Source organism: Temnothorax nylanderi, unplaced genomic scaffold (genome assembly GCF_030848795.1).
Source record: "Temnothorax nylanderi isolate EJ_2023f unplaced genomic scaffold, tnyl_v1.0 TNYL_tig1286_pilon, whole genome shotgun sequence".
Lineage (NCBI taxonomy): Eukaryota > Metazoa > Arthropoda > Insecta > Hymenoptera > Formicidae > Temnothorax > Temnothorax nylanderi.
In genome coordinates this window covers 1-17,195 of record NW_027250348.1, presented here as the reverse complement: position 1 = coordinate 17,195, position 17,195 = coordinate 1, and the positions used below count along the sequence as shown (strand labels likewise).

At 41.0% G+C, this 17,195-nt stretch overlaps 2 protein-coding genes across 2 annotated transcripts; one reads left to right on the top strand and one right to left on the bottom strand.

Moving 5' to 3' along the window:
- The first annotated feature begins 8,907 nt into the window (after nucleotides 1-8,907).
- Nucleotides 8,908-12,848, top strand: LOC139787128 (odorant receptor 13a-like). The gene is made up of 9 exons (XM_071726217.1): nucleotides 8,908-9,078; nucleotides 9,259-9,378; nucleotides 9,444-9,561; nucleotides 9,639-9,900; nucleotides 9,976-10,101; nucleotides 10,197-10,287; nucleotides 10,419-10,543; nucleotides 10,605-10,737; nucleotides 12,702-12,848. The coding sequence occupies exons 1-9, from the start codon at nucleotides 8,935-8,937 to the stop codon at nucleotides 12,762-12,764; spliced, it is 1,182 nt and encodes a 393-aa protein (XP_071582318.1). The 5' UTR covers nucleotides 8,908-8,934; the 3' UTR covers nucleotides 12,765-12,848.
- A 2,297-nt stretch (nucleotides 12,849-15,145) lies between these two features.
- Nucleotides 15,146-16,912, bottom strand: LOC139787126 (uncharacterized). Its single transcript, XM_071726215.1, has 5 exons — nucleotides 16,677-16,912; nucleotides 16,030-16,547; nucleotides 15,720-15,957; nucleotides 15,391-15,644; nucleotides 15,146-15,317 (listed from the first exon to the last, which is right to left on the bottom strand). Exons 1-5 carry the CDS (start codon nucleotides 16,891-16,893, stop codon nucleotides 15,213-15,215), a joined length of 1,332 nt encoding a protein of 443 aa, XP_071582316.1. The 5' UTR covers nucleotides 16,894-16,912; the 3' UTR covers nucleotides 15,146-15,212.
- Between the last annotated feature and the right edge of the window lie 283 nt (nucleotides 16,913-17,195).

The following is a 17,195-nucleotide window of genomic DNA, read 5'->3' as shown; positions in this document are numbered from 1 at the left end:
AAGAGGTGCCTCGGGGCATTCTTGGTTTCTCTGCAATGCTCGAAATAATCTTCATAGATTATCATTACATGCTCGAGTAAATATTTTCGTTAAAGTTAATATTTTTGTCCCTGAATTCACGAGAACATGCATCCACCATTTAGATGAAAATGATCAAGTTTTAAATGCTTTCATTGATGGGTTACAGTCATTCAATAGACCCTATATTCTCAGAGGTGAAGAGCTATTACATTGTCTGCAAGGACTCAGGGCTTGTGCAAATAAACATATAAATGCGAAATACAACAATGAGACTGATTTTTCAGATGATGAATTCAAGGATTTGACTTCATTAACGAAAGCTCAATTCAATGAGCTTTATGAATATTGCGATCCCATCCCAGTACAAGGTGGTTCTAGATGTGTACAAAAAAAACATCTCATAACTTTTTTATGTAAACTACGGCAGGGCGTTACAGATGTATTACTTAAAATAATCTTTCAGTATCCTACTCGACAATCAGTTAGTCTTGCTATAAGCACTGTTCGGCAGTCTCTCGCTTTAAGATTTGTACCTGAAAATATCGGATTCGGTGCTATTGACAGAAATACTTACATTCAAAGACACGTTACTGACTTTTCAAATCGCCTTTACAATCCACAGCCAGAAACTCGCAGGGCTATAGTAGTGATTGATGGTACCTACACCAAAGTAGAAAAAAATTCCAACTTTCGCGTTCTCCGTCAAACGTTTTGTAGGCACAAAGGGCATCATCTTTTAAAACCAGCATTATTAGTAGCACCAGATGGTTACATCTTAGCCATACAAGGTCCGTATTTTTCCGATGCACGAAATAATGATGCAGCTATGCTTCTCAAAGAGTTTAACGATGACGTAGAGGGAATGAGAGCATGGTTTGAAGAAGGTGATATTGTTCTTGTCGATCGGGGGTACAGGGATGCCACTGATTTTCTGGAAGGAATCGGAATTCGCTATGAAATCCCAGCATTTTTACAGCGTAACGAACGCCAACTTTCAACTGAGGTTGTAAACCGTTCTCGGTTACTTACGAAGTCAAGATGGATAGTCGAATCTCGTAATGGACATCTGAAATCCATATTCAAATTCTTTGATAAGGTAGTTCCATATGCTCATGTTTTAAATCTTAAATATTTTTATGGTATAGCTGGTGGATTAATAAATATATTTCATGAACCTATCATAATGGAAGGAGCAAATGAAGATTTAGCAAGAGCGATGTTACAAAGAGCGCAGGAAGTTAATGTCCTGAAAGCAAGAGTTGAAGTAGACAACTTGTTTATTAGGCGTGGACAGTGGGTTCTTCTTGATGAAAATCAAGTTCAAGATTTTCCACATTTTGATTTGTAATATCTGCGTGATCTTTGTTTTGGTGTATATCAAGTGAATCTGGCGCCAGGATATATACAGGACAAATGTCAGAGAGAAGCTAATGAGGTATTTGAGTATGACCAAAACAGATTAGAGCCAAACTTGCTAAGACTAAGAATACATTCAAGACACCAAAATCGGACTAGGTATCAGTTATGGATATCTTACAATAATGATAACGACAATGATGATCCACCGATAACGGGATACTATTGCACCTGTAAGAGTGGTGCAAGGACACTTGGATCGTGTGCGCATGTCGCTAGCGCACTATGGTACTTAGGTTATGCTCGACACGAACAGAATGTCAAGTATCCCCCAACAACTATCTTACATCATGTACTGGATGCTGGAAACAGACCTTTACCAGCAGATGAAAACATAGAAGTTGTTTAGAGCAACTAATATAATACATAAGCCATAAGGTAATCTTTTTTACGACTTTACGTAAATGTAAGGTACGTAAAACAACAAAAAATCTGGAATCCAATCGGCCCTTTTCAGGGCCAAATGATGTGCTAAACCCGATTCGGCAACCTCCCCGCGGTGCACATCGGATCAAGCTGATGCCGACGGTAACGCAAACGCAAAGTATGCCCCACGTACTAACTAACACACGCGCGCGCGCGCGCGCGCGCACACACACACACACACACACACACACACCACACACACACACACACACACACACACACACACACACACACACACACACACACACACAACACACGCGAATACAGTCATAAAAATACGCGCGCCGAGTGGCGCTCGTAGAGGCAGTTGATGACCTTCTAACCTCTATATCTCAAAATCTATCCATTTTTGAGTCTTGCACACATGAGGACTTTTGATCAGGAGGTCATAACCTGTAACATATCAAAGTTTCAGAAATTTTCAGTGAGGTCCAAAATCCTTATGATTTTGTGCGGGGTCCTTTTTGAGATATCTCAAATCCGCTTGCGCCATCTTCTTCAGAATCGTTTGTAGTTGTTTGTAGTGCTTTTTCTTTTGTTTGTAGTTGCACCATTCACAAGACACGATTATTTAAACAATTGCAAAAGAAAGGAACTTTGATTTTGAAATTAATGTTGAGACGAACAACTACAAACAGTTTCGAAGCTTGAGCTCATAGCAGATTGTCTCCACGTTAGTTTGTGATCAAAATTGTGGGGCTGCAATCAAAATTAGTGTTTTACAAACTGCAAACGATTTTGTAGTTACTGTTTAAAGGCTATTTAATTTGTTATTTTAATTTTTCGAAAGACTAGAATCAAAATTAATCTCTATATATATAAAAATGAATGTATGTATGTTTGTATGTTTGTCCGCTATGCAAATCTACAGTTTTCAACCGAATCTTAAAGAATTATATATGAAACAGGGGTAAAATTTTCCTGGGAGTGCTATAGAGTGTACAGTTTTTCGTTACCGATCTTTTTGGGAACCGGTATCCGAAATTTTTCCAATTTTTCGGGAAATAATTGAACGAATTTTAAAGAATTGTATATAAAATAGGGGTAGAATTTCCCGGGAAGTGCCATAAAGTGTATAATTTTTCGTTACCGAGGGAGAGGGAGAGGAGAGGGAGAGGGAGAGAGAGGGAGAGGAGAGGGAGAGGGAGAGGGAGAGGGAGAGAGAGGAGAGAGGGAAGAGAGAGAGAGAGAGAAGAGAGAGAGAGAGAGAGAGAGAGAGAGAGAGAGAGAGAGAGAGAGGAGAGAGAGAGAGAGAGAGAGAGAGAGAGAGAGAGAGAGAGAGAGAGAGAGAGAGAGAGAGAGAGAGAGAGAGAGAGAGAGAGAGAGAGAGAGAGAGAGAGAGAGAGAGAGAGAGAGAGAGAGAGAGAGAGAGAGAGAGAGAGAGAGAGAGAGAGAGAGAGAGAGAGAGAGAGAGAGAGAGAGAGAGAGAGAGAGAGATTGATTAATTGATTGATTGATTGATTTTAATTATGCCATAGTCAAGACTTTAGGCAAATAATGAATAACAATGTACAAACAAAATACAAACAAAAACAAAAACATGGCGAACATTATAGCAGCCGTCGACAGCAAACGGCAGCAAATAAAAATAAAAATGGAGATAAATGCAGCCCGTATCTCCACAAAGGATGGTACACGGCAACTAAGCATTAGAACTTAAGACTAGATATAACCAATTAATAAATTCGTAGATAAAGCCAATTAACATCTACAAGAGGCCAAACGCAAAAATTAAGCAGAACTTTAGACTAGTTTAACTTCTGGAGACAACAACTATATACTATGGAGACAACAACTATTATAAATATTAATCATTAATGCAGTAACATGACACCCCCAAGACAATTATGCTTGAGCCGTGCGATGAATGGACAGCTCGAGCGAGAAAAAATGATTGTGGAGCCTGCTCTTAAATGCGGTGATCGACGATGACGACACTATTTCATTAGGGAGCGAGTTCCACAAGTAAACTCCTGCGAGATGGAAGGACCTGTGATATGACTCTGTTCTATGGTTAGGAAGGTGAAAAAGGTGCGGCTGAGCTAACCGTGACGACTGTTTGATAGAGGGATCTGGTTTGGTAAATATTTCGGAGAGATAACTAGGAGAAATATTATGGAATATTTTGAACATTTCAATACCAAGAAAATATAGGCGTCTATTTTTTACAGACAACCACCCAAGTCGATGTCTGTATGGTGTAATATGCTCATCACGTCTCAGGTTGAAAATAAACCGAATTGTGCAGTTAATAAGTCGTTGCAGTTTGGTGTTGAGCTCATCAGTAACGTCGTTGTAAACGAGACAACAGTAATCCAATAGAGGCCAAATCAAAGCGGTCACCAGTCTTACCCGCAGTCGAAGCGATAGGGAATTTTTATGAAATTTAAGCTTGTAGAGCACGAAGTGAACCCTCCTGGATATATGAGAGACATGGCTATCCTAGGAAAGGTCGGAGCTCATGATAACACCCAAGTTTCGCGCTTCATCGACGAACGGAATGGGGGTGCCATTGACGGAAATGAGGGGTAGATCTTTGAGATTTAACTGCCGCACATAACGCCTGCTGCCTAGAATCAAAACCTTAGATTTGCTAAGATTAAGAGACAACCCGTTAGCTGCAGCAAATTCAAGAATGACACCAACATCATGTGCCACTAGCTGCAAGGCGGTATTCAATTGGCTAAAGATGCACCTACGATATATCTGTGTATCATCGGCAAAAATCATGTGCTCAGTGAATCTAAGAAAAGCGCCAATGTCATTAATAAAAAGAGAGAAAAGAAGGGGACCTAAAACGGATCCCTGCGGAACACCAGAAGTGACAAACAGCCAATCCGAGAAGATGCCTTCAAGATCAACAACCGCTTGAGAGCGACCCGTAAGGTACGAAAAAATTAATTTTAAGGCCGAGTCGGAAAACCCCAGTCTCCTAAGTTTGGTTAGCAACAAAAGATGAGAGACCGTGTCAAAGGCTTTACTAAAATCAAAAAGGACGAGAATTAAAACCTCGCCTACGTCAAGGCCACTCAAGATGTCATGAGTTATTCTTAAAAGTGCGGACTGGGTAGAATAACCCTTACGGTATCCGGATTGTCGTTCATCAAGAATACGATGAGCATTGATAAATTCTACGATTTGGCTGTGTAAAATTTTCTCGTATAACTTCGAGAGTTCGCACAGATTGGCTATAGGCCTGGTGTCCGAAGGGGAGGTAGGTGTTTTTACCTTAGACAGTGGGCGCAAAATGGCACGTTTCCACAGCGTTGGAAAATAGGCAAGTTCGAGACAACAATTAAAAAATGATGTTAGGAGATTGCCAATATGGGGCAACGCCAAGGCAACAGTATGCAGTGTTATTTGATCACAACCTGAGGCGAGAGAAGCGGAAGAGGAAGCCATTAAGGAGCACAGATCTTCGTGTGTTATTTGAGAGAAACTAAAACGTGGTTCATTAGGCTCCAAAGACAAAATGATATCAGAGAATTGCTGATTCGAACAAGAAGGATAACGATTAGAAATAGAGGCATAATGGGCGTTCAGAAGGTCACGAGAGAAGATGTTGAGTGGTGAAGAGAGAGGAGAGTCAATTAAACCAAGATTGGCAAGCTCGCGCCAAATTTTGGAAGAATCAGAAACCGAACTCAATCTTTCCGTATTGAAGTGCTCTCTGGCTCTTCTCAAGTCGAGCGTGAGTTCATTCCTGAATAGCCTATAAATCTGAAAATCGAGGATGTTGCCAGACCTTCGCGCGATGCTATAAAGACGGTTGCGATGCCGAATTCTGCAAGTGAGAGCATCGGTCAGCCAAGGCGCCGACGGGCGGGTTACACGAAAAGTGTGAATGGGAGCATGTAGGTCCAGGCTAGCCGTGATATCACCGGTGATGGTGTTCAGGAAGTCGTCTATGTCATCCTCACCAAGATTCATTTGGCCAAAATCATTTGGGAAAGATGAAGACAACATAGAGGTGAGAGTTTCGATAAATTTATGCTCGTCGAATTTCTTGTAGCTACGTCGAACTAGGGTGCGATTCGCAAAGGACGGAACTTCGAATGAATAAGTTAACTCTATAAGATCGTGACCATTGATGAAGGGAGCATCAGACTTGCGAAACGATGAGACCTTGTCCAAGTTATCGACAATAAAAACATCTAACCATGAGTCGGAAGAATGAGTATGAAAAGTCGAATGTGACTCGACGATATTAAGCGACAATTGCGAAACTGTACTCCTTAGGTGATTGAATTCATATGATGAAGCAAGGAGATTACAATTTAGGTCGCCCGTGATGATTATGTTTTTATAATTATGCATATATGTGGTAAGGGTGTCAACGTATTTACTAAAGTTGCTACCTCTTGGTCGACAATAAATAGAAGTAAACAAGAGTGGCCCGCCTGCATTACACCGAATGTCAAGAATAAGAAATTCAGGCTCGTTCGAGAAGGCAGAGGGCGACGCCGCCAAAACCCGCGCTCGCAGCGTATCGTGAATGTAACAAGCCACTCCTCCCCCCTCTCTGCCCTCCCTATCCGCTCGCAACAGATAATATCCGGGGATACACACTACGTCGTCTGAAATATGTGAGTGAAGCCAGGTCTCAGAAATTGAAATAACGTGAAAAAAATTAAACGCTAAGAAGGCCTGGATTCACTCCAGATGGGCGGGCAGAGAGCAGGCTATCCTAAGATGACTGCACGAAGCAGCAACAACATCCGCGACAACAGGTCATTGGAGCCCATCAAGATCAGTCTCGGTGGCAATCAAGATAAGAGGTAGACCCTGGTCCTTGCGGACGAAAATCTGTCCATCCCTGCACCAGACGTGCTTGAACGACAGCTGCTTAGCTCTAACTCTCGCAAGACGTAATAGTTTATAAGTTAGAGACGGAAGCAATTCATTAACATAAATACTACCGGGTATGTTCGTAGAGAAAACGTCATTAACAGTAAGTCGGCGTTTGCCGCGCATAACCTTTAGAATGTAGTCGCGAATCTCGCGCGACTTGAGTGCGACAATAATTGATCTTCTGCGTGCGGCGGTGTCAGCCTGGGGATCAATGGTCAAAACGGAGCCCGACGCCGAATCACGCACCGCGGATGCGTCGCGCCCGGCCACATCACGGGTCTCCAGAACGTCGGAAACCAGCTGAGGCACTCCAAGCGCGCGAAAAACGCTTTCAACAAGCTCTCTGGATGTGTCGGTGAAGGAACATGGAATGCCAGAGATGATAATGTCCGACGATCTAGACACCCGCGATGCGGTAGACAACTCGTGATCGACGCGCCGGGCGCTCAGCAGCTCAGCGCTCCGAGCCTCCAACGCCGCAATTCTTTCATCATTGCCCGCGATCAATTTTAAAATTTCAGGTAGCTGATTCAGCTTCAGCGCAAAGTCAGCATTAACCGCCTCTTGGTTGCTTATAAATGCGGAGATCTTCGTGTCAGATCTCTCGAACGCGGCGGTGGACTTCTTGTCTGCTTCGTCGATCTTTGTCAAGATCGTCTGAAGCAATGCATCTGTTGTTGGAGATTGTGTTCCTAGGGGAGCAACTCCCCCCGCGGTTGGAGAGGCTGTACCACGGCGGTCCGCGGCTTGAGAAACCTGCGTCACACCAGTCGCTGACGACATGGCTGACAGCTGCGCTGCACAGCACTCACTGGCAGATCTAGTAGTGAGATACGCCTTGACGCATCCCTAGCGCATACACTACAGGAGACTGACTGCCCGGCAATTGTTTTGGTACACTTGGTACACACGCGCTCGCGCTGCATGAGCATCGCACTATGTAACTATAAACTAGTAACACGAGCGCGAGGATCACGACAGTGTTTTTCGACGCGATATCACCAGAAAATCACCACTGGTGTCACGCTATAACCAATCGGACGAGACCAAGGCAGTCCATGCAGATCACAGCAGGCGGCACTCAGATTACCACATGCACGCGTCAGACCCGAGAAAAGTGAGGCGTAGAAAGAGGAGACCAGCAAGGCAGGCGCATGCGCAGCAGAGAGAGAGAGAGAGAGAGAGAGAGAGAGAGAGAGAGAGAGAGAGAGAGAGAGAGAGAGGAGAGAGAGAGAGAGAGACTATTTGCGTGTCTTATTACATATGTCCTCCGGGGCGAAGCCCGGGTAACCAGCTAGTTAATATTATATACTGATATACTGATAATATATATATGTATAATATATATATACACTGAGAAAAATGGACAGTTCGTTCAAAAATTAACAAATGGATAATCCGATATTTTTAGTCGGAATTATGAAAAGCCGATCAAGATTAGAATAATGTCCAATCAATTATAGCCGGATATCATTGATAATAATTGATCGGCTATTCATAATTCCGACTAAAAATATTGGATTATCCATTTGTTAATTTTTGAACGAACTGTCCATTTTTCTCAGTGTACTGATATACTGATAATATAGGTATACTGATATACTGATAATGATATTCTTATGATATGATATTCTTATATTTACTTATGTTATAATAATAATATATTATAATACTTATGTTATAATAAAAATATTATATTCTCATTTTTTTTACTTACATATATTTTCCTAATTCATTTAGACGCATCCTTAAGGATTTAGTAATTACTAAACCAAAAATCCATTGCTGTATAAATACGTTTGCCGTAAATTAAATTATTGCCGTTAATTTGTAAATGATAATATTTTTTTATTTCGTAGTTAAGAAATATATATCTAACATAATTGACATATGGCAACCAACTATGTCATGCGACGTATAACTGGTTATCTCGTCTGTTTTATAACAATGAATATGCTGTCCAGAACGTAAGCGTTACCACCGTATTGCTTTACGCCACAATGTTGACGACGAAATTAAAATTGCAGGACTTTTCGCGTATCGCCCGGCCGCGGGAGGCGACTTCTCTCATTACTGATTCCATTTAAATCGGAATATTATAACGTGTATTCTTTGCCAACGTATCAATACCCCAAGAGAATATCAAATGAATCGTGCGGTTGACGGAAACGTCACTTCGACTTATTCAAGAATTCCGCTTCAACAAGCACAGGCCAGCCAATGGACATCTTTGATACCCGATATTTTCGAGTTAACAAGCTGCTGCTGTCGTTTCTCGGTCTGTGGCCGGTACAGTCATCGTCTAACAAAAACACATTTTTCTATTGTGCAATACTTGGTATACTGATTATACTCCTGCCGCAGGTATCTCGCAAATTATAGACGGACTAAAAAAATCGTAAGAGGATCAATTAGAGTTTCAATATTATGAGTTTTCCGAAATTTTCGGCAATTTTTGCGTTATTCGAATCTGTACAGTTACATCGAAAGTCACGTATTTCACATTAAATACGATACGATGAATTAATTACAATTTATTAATAGGTCGCATTCTTGTTCAAACGTATGAGAAATTTAAACGATTTTTACGATGTTCTGCCAACTTTACTTGGCGCGCTTCTATGTCTCTTGAAAGTAATTGGTGTCCATTGGCAAGCTAAAAAAGTAAGTAAATTGTGTCACAATGCAGAAAGTTATTTTTCGTCCAAGAAAAATTGCTGTACCTCCAGTTTAGGATGCTGATTGAGCACGTGCGTCACGATTGGTGTTTATTGGCGAAATACCATGATATTTGGATTTTGATAGAATATGCCGAGAAAAGTCGGATATTCACAGTGGCTTACTTAAGTAAGCCTAACGATAAGTATACCCAACGTCCGTTCCACTGAGCAATTATGCAAAGAGAGACAATTCCTTTTTACCAGTTTTTACAAGCACGGGTGCAGCCAGTTTCGTGACGGCGCCGCTCACCGTACCCTTATTCGACATCATACTGACGTTAAACGTAACGAGACCGAAGAAAATGCCGCACCCCGTCGAGTTCTTTTTGAATTTGGAAAAGCATTATTACATTCTTTTAGCAATTACGTTCGCAGGGTACGCTATGTGTGTTACGATAGTGGTCGCAACAGATACCATCTATTTCGCGTTGCTGCAACATGCCTGTGGTACACTGGCTATATTAAGGTATCCTACTTTTGCTTTGTCTCATTTTTATAGAAAATATCTCTTCTATGTACATACATGACTATATACTTGCAGTTACCGTTTGAAAAAATTGGCTATACATGATAAATTAAAATGTATCGATCGTAATCCCATATCTAAAGAGGACAGAGATATTGAAAAGCTGGTACAATGCATACAGCTGCAAATCAGAATAGAGAGGTTCATATAAAATCGAATAAATCGTATTATAAGGTCCACCTGAAATATTATAGATATGCTCCATGGATTTTTCTATCTCTATTTGTTGTCAATAGATTAATCCAGTTGATCGAATCGACGTTTGCGATGTGCCTTTTTGCCGACATTGGTTTGGGAATTCTACTTCAGTGTTCTACATGCGTTATGGTATACATATATAATACATTCTAAATACACAGTTAGAGCTATTTAATAAATTGTTGATCCGTTACATATTGTGAAAATATTCTCTTTTATGTTGACTCGAATCGATTTTGTATTTGTGCGTTATTGTGCAGATCGTGATTAATACGGAACTAATAAAAAACGGTCCACTTTTGCTCCTTCAATCTACTCGATTTTTCTTTAATAGTTGGATAGGACAGAAGATAATAGATCACAGTTCTCAAATTTCTGTTGCAGCGTAAGTTATTGATTTAATTAATCCATGACGTCATGATTTTAAAGTTATAATATATTTTCAGATATAACGGATTGTGGTATCAAATGTCTTTGGAAGCAAAAAGGATGCTGCTATTTCTAATAATGAAGTGTCAAAAACCATGTCACATAACTATGGCGAAAATATACGTAATTTGCTTGGAAAGTTACAGCACGGTAAAGTTCAGTATACTCGTATATATGAATAATAGCCGTGAAAATAAGTACCTAAATCTAAAATCTGTAGGGGAGACCGGGGCGAAATCGGCCCCGGGACGGAGTCGTTTTTGCAATTATGTCGAAATCTGTATGTTGTGTGAACTCGCCATTAATACTGTAAGCGCGGCTTATGGTGCTCACGTGACCAACGGAGTTTAGTGAGGTTACGTGCCATGTTGTGATTCTTATCGAAGCAAACGTGTTTTCGCAGGTTGAAAGTAAAATTTCTTCCGCGTCGAAAGTTTGTAATATCTTAAGTATTATTGTCTCTCCGAATTGAGATTCGGTAAGTAAAGTAAGTGACTCTAAAGAGTAATGCATGCTGAATACGAATCCAGTGCAGTTTTTTTATTTTCATTGATTTCTATTATTTTATAAGCGAACCTAAAACTTGTGTCCGGGGCGAAGTTGTTTCCAAGCCAAAACGAAATTAAGAAAGCTAAATAATATGTGCTGCCCTTATGGAAAAATACACTCAACTTTTGGTGTTAACCGTTAAAAAACACCATAGAAAAACCCTTAAAGTTGGGTGTGATTTCGGACCGTCAATTGAAGGTTAACCATCATTTGAAGGTTAATCTTCAATTGGCGGTCCAAAATCACACCCAACTTTAAGGGTTTTTCTTTGGATGATGGTTAACCTTCAAGTGATAGTTAACCTTCAATTAATGGTTAATCCTTAAAAATGACGGTATAAACGCTAAAAATATAAACCCTCAAATGAAAGTAACAAATATGGCGTCCCAATGAGAATCTCTTAAGGGCTCCGCTCGCTGAACCGGACTCCTCGCCTCGATCCTCCCTCTCGGACGCTAGCTGCCGCAGCTCTCCCTTTCCTGGCGGTGAGCTCTCCCTGGTAATCCGACTCTCGCTTGGTTGGTCTCCAGAACACGCGCCGCAACGATCAATCCGTCAAGAAAGAGATAACGGACTCGACACGTTCGAAGAAACGCAAGCAAGTGCGGCCATGACACCTAACGAGGCTCTTTGAGAATAGCGACTCGCGCGTCGCGCCATCTAATGTGAAACGATTGGGCGTTGTACATCCAACAATGAGGATCAATCTCCAACCTACACTAAACATTGAGGCTTAAATCCCCAACCTATACTTATCATTGAGAATAAACTCCCAATAAACACTCATCATTGAGGATTAAACCCACAATTTACCTAAACCTTAATGGTCAACACTCAATCTACACCTAAATTTAAGTGTTGACATTTAACTTTGATGACAAACACTAAACTTACGCCCAACTTTGAGTGTGAACTCTCAATTTGGGTGTTAACCATCAAAGTTGAGTGTACTTTTTCATAAGGGTGCGTATGCTCGGAGATAATAGAAAACAGAGCCGATGAAAAACAGTGCATTTCGTGCAGGCGTAAGGCACACAACGAGTGCGTGCGCTCGTCAGACTCTGTTTTTACATGCTTTAACTGTTAGCGAAAAAGAAAATTGATTTTCTTGAAATTATTTTCCGCTTTCCATTTTTCTACTAAACAACAATGAATAAAGTGTATTCTATTATTTTTTATGATCAAAATTATGTATCTTTATTTAAAATCCAGTCCGAGAATGAAGACACGACTCCGCCCCGGGAATTTTAACTTTTCGATTTTTGCACCTTTGTCGTTTTTACTCTATACCGGTTGAACAAAGCGACGTAGACCAAAAATGCCTATATAAATTTTATAGCCAAGGGTTCACTCTTTACAATGGTATACTATATTTCACTAAAATGATTTATTTTGTTGTTAAAAATCGGCACCGAAAAAAAGGGGTTGACTTCGCCCCGGTCTCCCCTATAAATAATCTGTTTTCGAACAATATTTAAAACATATATAAATATTCCGCTTAATTATACGTATTTAAAAAATTACATGTAGAAAATATATATTTGATATTACATTATATTTTTAAGCTTATGAGAAAGTCCGCTTCTTACGTTACGTTAATGGTATCATTAAGCTCGGATGACATGTAATTATTCGCCATATGGAATGCGGTTTACTTCGTGCATCATATTTTGTCAAAAGTATGATCATGAATAAAAGTATTTTTGTTCTTATACGTATTATCGAAAATTATAATATCTGCAATTAAAATATTTCTAAAATATTATTTTATTTCTCGACTAACTGGCACAATATAAAAAAGTATGCACTACGTTTCGGCTGATCGAGGTTTGAGCCCTTCTCAAGTGCGGTCTAATCGTCAAAATTGACTCGTCATGTAGTACTCAAAAGACATCCTTGTGTTTACGAGAATGTTTCAACATGGTCATAAAGTACAGGTGTCTCATGTGTCAAATTTCCAAAAGTTTGCATATCAAATAAGGTTCTCCGTTGCGACATATCATGTGTGTGGAAGTACTTCGGAGACTAAAAGTCTAGTAGTCTCCGAAGTACTTCCACACACATGACATGTTGCAACGGAGAACCTTATTTAATATGCAAATTTTTGGAAATTTGACACATGAGACACCTGTACTTTATAACCATGTTGGAACATTCTCGTAAACACAAAGATGTCTTTTGGGTACCACATGACAAGTCAATTTTGACGATTAAACCGCACTTGAGAAGGGCTCAAACCTCGAGCCGAAACGTAGTGCATACTTTTTTATATTGTGCCAGTTAGTCGAGAAATAAAATAATATTTTGGTTTTAATCACTGACGGAGAAAGTTATTTTTTTCTATAATATTTCTTATTTGTATTTCTTAGCTAATTTTTAATTAAGCATCTATTTTAATAAATGTAATTATTTATCTACAATAATTTTGTTTCTATGTCCTTCTTTATTTATTTGCTGATTATCTATCAAAAATTCAAGTAGATCGTATCGTTAATTTTATAATAATATAAATATATAATAGAATTTGAACTTAACCGTTAAGTAATAAACATCATATTTTATATTCTTTCTTCATTCTACTCTGAACAATAATATTAGTTATTATATCGAATCATTTGTTATCCGTGAATAACAGATATAATACCGTATGTAATTATGTACTTGCGTAAAAAAGTAGAAACAAAATATAATATTAACGCAAAAAATGTTAAACTTCATAGAACTGATGATTCTTCCAATACTGAACGGTTTAAATAAAATAAGTAAACAGTTTTACTTTTGTGGTTCTGCAATTTGCGTGTATCTTTACTACCATTTATCTTATAGTTTTAGCAATTTTACTTGTTTTATAAAGCGATGGGCATATACAATGTACAGTCGCAGTTATAGACCTTTCCGATCAAAGAGTCCGTTGAGAGAAATGCGACTCATTACTCATAAATATCTGATTGCGTGGTACTGTGGAACATATTCCATTGTTTTTTCGTTGTATTACCCCAGTAAGCAAGAAACGTCAAGAAACATTTCAACTACATTGCATTAATGTTAAAACGTTGCTGTAATGTAGTTAAAATGTTTCTTGATGTTTCTTGCTTACTGGGACTATTTTCTTTTTGAAAATCTTTTCAAAGGAATACGCAACTATCATTTTAAAGGAATAAACTCTGCGATTAGGCGTGAATATTGGACGAGATATCTGATTGTTTCGAACTTCTTCGGTTTTCCAATATAATATGTCTTTCTTTGACAATCGCTACTATTATCTCAACAAAAGGTTCCTGTCCGTAATCGGCCAATGGCCATTTCAGTCGCGACTGATGGAGGGTAACATGATGTTCGCCGTTACATCTTTGTTTATTTTCAGTTTGACAGCCTTTGAGGTGTTTAAAGATACGTACAACAGGTATACAGGTTACGTTAGAATTGAGACTGACAATTCGTTTCTAATTTCCGGCAGTTTTGGGGCTTAGCAGCTGGGATAACGGATCTGAGCATCATTATGGAAAATACGTCACCGTTACTGGTGAATAGCTTCGTCATCATGAAGCTCATTAACTGCGTGTTTACTAATGAAAAAGTTCGTACCTTATGTTCTGCCGCATATGAGACTAATCGGATCGTTTTGTGATTGTATACCGAACGACTTCTTCGAGCTGCAGATGAAAGAGCTTCTGGAGGATATCGAAGAGACATGGAAGATGAAACACGCGGTTCCAGAGAAAGAAATATTACAGCATTACGCAGAGGAGAGCAGAACCTTCACGATACGATACGCGAGTAAGTTGCCTTTATTTTATAATTAGTTTGTTTTATTCCTAATGGATAAATACCGCAAATCTGTTAATATATGGAAATCTGTCGATACCCTTACGGAAAGAAACTACAGCCAGTAAATATTACACTTGTGTAGTTACTACAGGACCACCTGTAGTTATCACAGAAAGGAACACAATAATCTGTAGTTATTACACGCTGTAATTACTTAGTGCGTGAAATCCCTGTAATGTGAGAGCATTGGTGAGCACCGGTTTGGCACTCGTCGACGTCCACGCAGTGCTTCCGGTTGTCCGGTGAGATTATGTAACCGGGGTAGCAGGTGCAGATGTAGCCGCCGTCAACGAGATTGTGGCACTCGTGTGCGCAACCGCCGCGGTCATTGTCCGTGCAATGGTGACTGTGATCTAAAAACGCAACATAGTTGTCTGACATAGACGTCGAACGTGACGGAGCGGAGAAGATGGGAATGAAACTCACGGCATCCCAACTCGTCCGACAGATCCCCGCAATCATCCCGAGATCGCAGAGTTTCAGATGGTCGATGCACTTCTTGTTCGCACAGGTGTACTCGGTTATCGGGTCGCACGGACGAGTCTGCTTCACACACATCGTCATATTGTTCTCGTCGGAACCGTCGCCGCAGTTGTCGATTCCATCACACAACTGATACCTGGCGATGCACTTGTGGTTGGCGCACTGGAACCGTCTGTGCATGTCACACTGGAAGTTCGCTACGCAAAGAAACAGCAACGTTTATCTTCCCACTCTTGTTACAAAGGAGTCCGAGTATCAGCAACTGAACTCACCGCACATGGTAGGACTCTCGTCGGAATTGTCACCGCAGTCATCGGTGCCGTCGCAGATGTCGTTCAGCGAGACGCAGAGGTTGTTGTTGCATTGGAATCGCGATTGCGGGCAGTACCTTCCGCCAGGGTATCTCGGTGGGCAGTTGATCTCGTCGCTCATGTCGCGACAATCTCGCGCTCCGTCGCAACGAAGATACGACGCGATGCAATGACCGCTCGCGCATTTGAAGCTGTCGTTCTGCGACAAGTAGAGGGATTGCATAAAATACGAGATCGTAATGTTACAACAAAACTAGACTATTATACGTACCTTGCACGGGTACTGATGGCACTGCTCCTCGTCGCTATTGTCCCCGCAGTCGTCCTCGTTGTCGCATCTCCATCTAGACGCAATGCACTTACCGTTCGTGCACTTGAATTCGGACTCGGAGCATTGGCGGTACTTGTCTTTGCACATCGCGTCTGCCTCGTCGCTACCATCCCCGCAATCGTCGGCGAAGTCACAGAGCCACTGCTTCGGCACGCACCGGTTGTTGGCGCACCTAAAGTCCATCTTGGGGTCGCACTTGGGACAGTTCTCTGGACGCTCGTCGGAACCGTCGCGGCAATCGTCCTTGCCGTCGCAGAACAGCCACTTCGGGATACACCGGTAGTTCGCGTGTCCTGGACATCGCTGCCACCCGGTCGTGCAGTTCTTTTGCCGACACATGTACGCCGGCTCGTCGCTATCGTCGCCGCAGTCGTTGTCAGAGTCGCACATCCACAACTTAGGAATACACTTGCCGTTCTTGCAGCTGAATTCGGTGCTCGGGTCACAGGCGCGGTTGTCTAAAAAAATATGAATTCACGAATTAAAACAGATAAAAAGCAAGAATATATTTGATTTATCGAAACTGTAGAAAAGTTGTGTACTAATAATAGTAAAAAAAAATATCTGACATGTAGCGTGATACTTACGACAAATGGCAGGATCTTCGTCGCTGCCGTCTTTACAATCAGCATCTCCATCGCATTTCCAGGAGTCGTGCACGCAGCGGCCGTTAGACTTACATTTAAACTCGAGCTCCCCGCATTCGAGCGCGCACTTAGCTTCGTCACTCTTGTCACCGCAATCGTCAATCCCGTCGCAAATCGTCACGCTCGGCGTACAATTTTTGTTCGCGCATTGGAACATGCTTGCCGGCAAATCCTCGTCGGGCAACTCGACGACTCGTCAGAACCGTCCTTGCAATCCTTCTCTCCGTCGCATCTGCATATAATTTTCATCATAATTCCTCCATCAATTATTTATTAAAAAGAAACACAGTAGTAATCTAAACATGTCTCACCTCCAATACCAAGGGATGCACTTCTCGTCGGGTGGTCCGCAAACAACCCGCGATGCTGACCCGCGGTACAGTTCGCTCTGCACTGTCTTGACCCCATCCTTGTCCAGAATGAACTGATTCGGGCACTTGCACTTGTAGGCAGGTGACC

What these genes read in the sequence shown, in the direction of transcription:
- LOC139787128 (XM_071726217.1), top strand. Translation starts at nt 8,935, where the DNA reads ATGGACATCTTTGATACCCGATATTTTCGAGTTAACAAGCTGCTGCTG. An exon ending in ATTCACAGTGGCTTACTTAA is followed by an intron (nt 9,562 to 9,638) that starts GTAAGCCTAACG and finishes CCTTTTTACCAG; the next exon opens with TTTTTACAAGCACGGGTGCA. An exon ending in GGTACACTGGCTATATTAAG is followed by an intron (nt 9,901 to 9,975) that starts GTATCCTACTTT and finishes ATATACTTGCAG; the next exon opens with TTACCGTTTGAAAAAATTGG.
- LOC139787126 (XM_071726215.1), bottom strand. Translation starts at nt 16,893, where the DNA reads ATGTTCCAATGCGCGAACAAAAATTGTACGCCGAGCGTGACGATTTGC. An exon ending in GCCATCAGTACCCGTGCAAG is followed by an intron (nt 15,958 to 16,029) that starts GTACGTATAATA and finishes TACTTGTCGCAG; the next exon opens with AACGACAGCTTCAAATGCGC. An exon ending in GTCGGACGAGTTGGGATGCC is followed by an intron (nt 15,318 to 15,390) that starts GTGAGTTTCATT and finishes TTGCGTTTTTAG; the next exon opens with ATCACAGTCACCATTGCACG.